The sequence below is a fragment of the Atta colombica genome, unplaced genomic scaffold, assembly GCF_001594045.1.
Source record: "Atta colombica isolate Treedump-2 unplaced genomic scaffold, Acol1.0 scaffold149, whole genome shotgun sequence".
Classification (NCBI taxonomy): Eukaryota; Metazoa; Arthropoda; class Insecta; order Hymenoptera; family Formicidae; genus Atta; species Atta colombica.
The window spans coordinates 309,175-315,034 of NW_017259238.1; the positions used below are offsets into that span (position 1 = coordinate 309,175).

Consider the following 5,860-nt stretch of genomic DNA (forward strand, 5'->3'; position numbering starts at 1 on the left):
TTATTTGCGGGAGGTTTTAATTTTTTCAATACAAAGAAATCTGCGGCTGAGGCTCATCGAATGCTCTCAAATACTTATGATGAGGCCGCTATTAGTGAAAGAACGGTATCGTGAGTAGTCACGCTTCAAGAACGGTGATTTTGACGTCCAAGGTCATGCTCTGTATTTGGTGGGACCAGCTCGGCGTAATGTATTATGAACTGTTAAAACCGATTGAAACAATCACAGGCGATCGGTATCGAACGCAATTGATGCGTTTGAGCCGAGCATTGAAAGACAAACGGCCGCAATACAACGAGAGACACGATAAAGTGATTTTGCAGCATGACAATGTTCGACCCCATGTTGCGAAAGTGGTCAAGACATACTTGGAAACGTTGAAATGGGAAGTCCTACTCCACCCGCCGTATTCTCCAGACGTTGCTCCCTCTGACTATCACTTGTTTCGATCAATGGCACACGGCCTGGCTGACCAGCATTTCCGGTCTTATGAAGAAGTAAAAAATTGGATCGATTCGTGGATAGTTTCAAAAGACTATCCAATGACCAGTTTTTTCGACGCGGGATTCGTACGCTACCCGAAAGATGGGAGAAAGTAGTGGCCAGCGATGGACAATACTTTGAATCATAAATGTATAACCAGTTTTTTATAATAAAGCCTCGAATTTCGGAAAAAAACGGCGGAAGCAAAGTTGTACATCTAATAATATATTTATAATATATTTTAAACTTACCGTAGCGAAGCTTTCAATAGATAGAATCACTATTTTGCCGGCGGTGATTTTGCATGGTATCGTCGTTCTGTTCATGATCAGGAGAAGAAGTTTTTGACATTTTTCTGAAGTATAATACCAATTCGCTCTGCAGCTATTATTCGAAATAAAATAAATATGAATTAAAATAATAATATTAAATCTTTAATATTATTAATATAAATCATTAATATAAATCATTAATATTGAATAATTGTAAGTATTTGTGTTTCGATTAAGTCTATATTTTGAACATTCAATATGGGAAACTATAATTTATCTTTTCATTCTTCTTGTATATGTTACATATATGAAGGAATTGGATTTCGTTAAAATTAAAAAAATTATAAGTGCGAAATTATTTGTGGCAATTGTAGGCACGCGCTAAAAGTACAAAAAATTATACAGGATGTTTGATAAGTAACAATAAAACTCTCGCATAAAGGCAGAATGGACTAAATTGATTGTGAATCAAAAAATCTGCTACCATTTTGCAATTTTCGCAATAATTAACGAGGTATTAATTACTGAAAATTGCCGAATCTTAGTCTTCAATTATTTTTTACACAAATACTATCAACTTTACAGAAAAGTACAAAAATTGTTTATTTTTTTCATAGAACTCTAAATTTTTTAAGAATTTTTTCAGAATTTTTTAATATCGTATTTTCTGATATATTAATAAAAATAAGAAAATGCAATACTAAAAAGTTGATAAAAATTCTGAAAAAATTCTTAGAACTCTATGAGAAGAAAATAAATAATTTTTATCTCTTGCTGTTTTTTGGTAAAGTTGAAAGTATTTGAGTAAAAAATTATTGAAAATTAATATTCTACGATTTTTAGTAATTAATATCTTATTAACTATTGCAAAAATTGCAAAATGGTACAGAAGTTTTTGACTTAATTTAATTCGTTCTATTCCTATTGCGAGAGTTTTATCATTATTTATCAAATATTCTGTATATATTTCAATAGCCTTTCTAGATGGTTAAAGAAAGGAAAAAAAAAAGATAATTAAATTATGATGGAATAGACTTGAATTAACTTGCATTCTTACATAGATTTATATGGCAGAACGCTATAATCAAGTAAAAATTGTGCGTTCCAGAAATGAAGAAACAAATGGATGAATTGTGCGGTATAGATAATTATGGGCACGGAGATGTCACTCGCGTTCCTCTCTAAATTCATTAACACCTGAAATAAATATTTAACTTATTTTCCTTTTTTTTTTGGTTGTTGCACTGGTCAAATTTATCCTGATTATGAAGATGCTGGAAATTATTTTTCTTTCATAATTTTTTGTTCGTTGTTGTTAAAATATGTATAATAAAAATTTCAAAATTAGTTGTAATATGAAAAAGAAAAGTTGATATATACTTGTACACCAGCTAAACTGCCGCAGATCATATTTAAGTTAAGATTTATCAGAAATATCTTTGTAAATAATTCTTCGATATTTTCTGCAAATCTGTGAAATGAGAATACTAAACGATTAAATTAATATGTAAATATGTAAATATTACTTAACAGTAGAAATGGTTATCATTATTTCTTTATACATACTCTATCACATCGAGATGTCTACGCAAACAGTGTAAAGTTTTGTTATAATTGTTGTCTTTAATCTTGTCTGATTTCGCATTGAAATCATTCGCGTTATTTTTTCCAATGTTCTCCAGTACATTTCTATAATGAAAAATACCAATGCTTTTGACAAATTCAGATTTTTATATAAATATGAATCATTGAAAAAATCGATAACAATTTAAGAAGAGTATTGTTATTTTTTCATAATAAAAAAAGAACTTACCCAATAATCGAGAACATTCCACAAGCATGTTGAATTAAAACATAGTACAAGTTGTCAACCGCTATTGTGGCGAACGAACGAGTAAATACGGCCATATAATTATGCATTGCTATCGGATATATATATTGATTGAATTTTTCGCCATATTCAACATTAAAAGGTAATCTCGATGCAATTGGTATAGAAGATTTTGTCGTATTGGAAATATCCGTAATCAGACTCACTATGATTGGTTTAAGCATGAAAAGGGTCGTCATTGTGTGCACAAAAACTAGAATAAACGATATTTGTAGAAAGACCTTTAAGCCATACGTTTAAAGTATCGATTTTTTTCACAGTACTTTAAGAAATATTTTTTTTAAGATGCAATAACAATATTTTAGAAGATCGCGGAGATTGTGATCCAAAATGCGCACTTATATATAAATATATAAGTATATAAGTGTGTTTAAGAAGTTGTCACAAGTTTCTACAATTATATACACACCTGCATAAAATGTCGCCAGATACTGTCCATATCTTGTATGCTGTTGCAGAATGATTCTTTCTACGTCTGTATTTATTGATTGCCAATCCTTTTGTATTGTATTAAGACAAATCTTTACCTAAACACATGTCATATTTCTTGCCATTGTAACATTTTTTCATATAAAAGTCCAACGTTAATGCAAGTTTGGAAATTCATCACTTACTTTCTTGCTGTTTAACATTATAATTAATAGTTTAGAGCTGAATAATATACTGATAATTAGAGATGGCATACTCTCGAACACGTCATCGAGAGTTACAGAGCCAATTAATAAATAAAGTACCTATATTGGAATCAGTAAAGTGAAACGTAATGAAAAAATTAATCAACTTTTGTATAATTTATAATCAAAAAGATATAAGGTAAGTCCGGATCATAGATCCTGTCAGATCTGATAAGCCCTATCTTCCTTATTTTAGTGCTATTTGATCGTTTGTAGCGCCACTCTGTTGAGCAGTGTTGTGACATGTGTTGAACGAGGTAAGTGCAAAAAGTTGTTTCTCATTCATATGTCGTAAGTTAAATGCGTTTATTTGTGTAGTAGTAGCCTTCGATCCGAGAAATTTTCAGCGCTATTTCTTCGAGTTCAATTTATTCTTAAATTTTGAGTTATTTCTATGGCTATTATATCTAATCATGGGAATTTTAGAAGGCATTTTAGAAAGAAAAATTTCTATTGGACAATATTTCAAATTAACCTTGAAAAATTAGCTCCGCGCAATACTTATACAAACGGGACAATGCTGATTCTACAATGAATCGGTAATCTTAAGTCTTATCGGTGAAGTTGACCAATAACCAACTTGTACGACTAAGGCTGATTGACCAATTTTAAGACTAATACACGTATTTATAGTCAGATCTTGTACTTAAGGCTTCCTTAAATTTATCTTTAGATGCTCAGTAGCCAATAAAATAATTCATAAAGTATCTAAAGATAAATTTAAGGAAACCTTAAATATAAGGCCTAACTATAAATACGAGTATAAGACTTCTGACTATTGACTTATTGTAGAATCAGCATTAGCCTCATTTTTCGTAGTATAAGCCTCACCGTTATGAGTTGTGGCGAACTCATTGTAGGTACTTTCTAAATCTGATCTCTAAATCTGAAAATGGATAATCATTGATATCAGCTAAATATGACACTGGTAATCAGTGAATGAAATATGAGATCTTTAACTTAGCTTTATTACGTGATCTAACTAATCTTGTTTTAGTATAAATTCAATGAATATGGTATTAAAGATTGAAATTAACATGCAAATATCAATATTTTATATAATGTTTATCTTTCTTTCTTAGTTGTCTTTCAATAAGCAATACGGTACAGTGATTATCTCATCTTTGTTTAATATGGGCGAACAATAAGAATATAGCGATGCATATTGTGTCGCTTGTTGGAAGGTACACTTATGATCAGTTAAACCTCGTCGATTATCCAGTATGCTACTAGGTAATCAGCGATTATTCATGCAAAAAATTAAAAATTCCTACATTTTTTCTTTTTTTATAGTGGTTATTCAAAAACTTTTTTTTGTAATCTCCCACAGAATAAGAAAATAAATAATTATATTCCTTGAATGAGTTTTTGTATGAAAAAAGGTTGAAAAAGTGATTTCCTTGCATTTTTATAACATGGGGCTTACATATCCTGGATGAAGATTTTCACGAAGAGTTTCACGAAGAATCGTTTTCCTACATTTCTTTTAGAAATCTTTAGTTATTTGTTGTTTTATATTTTTTTTAAAAAACCTATGAAATTATTATGGAAATCAAATATAATACGTAACAATTTATTTCGTTAATCTACATCTTCGGGAAGTTACAGTGCCAATTGAAAAAAATGTGGAGCTTATGATCTAGTTTACCCTATAATAAAAAATATTATATACATATATTTACTTTTAATTTCACACATTCACGGATTTACAATTACTTTGGATTAATTATATGAAAATTGATTTTGTCTGTCCTTTTTCTTTTTTTTTACCTTTTTTTTTACCTTCTGATTGTATTAAAGTTATTCATGTATTCAAAAATTTATTATATAATGTGTGTGCGCGCGTGTAAATATTTAATTAATCAAATTAAAAGAATGAAAGAATTAAAAAAATATAATGGCTCTCATTTTAAATAAACAATATTAAAATGTATGTGAAATCGAAGATTAACGAGTTATTCGCTGATTTTTGTGTGCTTATAATTGAAAACTTTAATAATAAAATCTGATATAATAATACATAACAAATGTTTCGATCTATTATTAAATTATTTTCAATGTTAACAAAGTCGCAACAAAATTTTAAAATTATCAATACGTGTTAAACGTCATTACATAAAAACGATCTTTTTAACGAATTATTTCGCAAATAATTCCTAACCGATGATACAATATTTCTTCATTCATGATACAATTTTTCTTAGTAATATTAAAATGATGAATGAGGGTTAATGAGAGCAATGGCCGAAACGTTCATTTATAATTATGTGAGTTGGAGAAAAGGGCAGTGAGTGTATATATATATATATATATAAATATATATGTGTGCATGCGCGTATGCGCGTGTATATGTGTGTATGCGCGTGAGTTTGTGTATTTGAGCTTTGAGTAAAAGTTTACCATTACACAGCCCAAATAACGTCTCACTGATCTTGATGTTGACCTTGATTTTCAAGGAAGTTCATTGATCTTATTTGTCGCTCATTATTCATTAAAAAGTTATTATTTTTAAAAAACAATTTTTATTAATAGTACGTAAT

At 29.4% G+C, this 5,860-nt stretch overlaps 1 protein-coding gene across 1 annotated transcript in view; it reads right to left on the reverse strand.

The window, feature by feature from the left end:
* Positions 1–2,825, reverse strand: part of LOC108685216 (odorant receptor 13a-like) — a 3,156-nt gene extending 331 nt beyond the window's left edge. The window contains exons 1-5 of the mRNA XM_018189902.1: positions 2,569–2,825; positions 2,322–2,444; positions 2,136–2,226; positions 1,813–1,952; positions 735–867 (exon numbers count right to left, since the gene is read on the reverse strand). Coding sequence (XP_018045391.1) covers positions 735–867; positions 1,813–1,952; positions 2,136–2,226; positions 2,322–2,444; positions 2,569–2,825 — 744 coding nt within the window. The remainder of the gene's footprint in view (positions 1–734; positions 868–1,812; positions 1,953–2,135; positions 2,227–2,321; positions 2,445–2,568) is intronic.
* Positions 2,826–5,860: the final 3,035 nt, after the last annotated feature.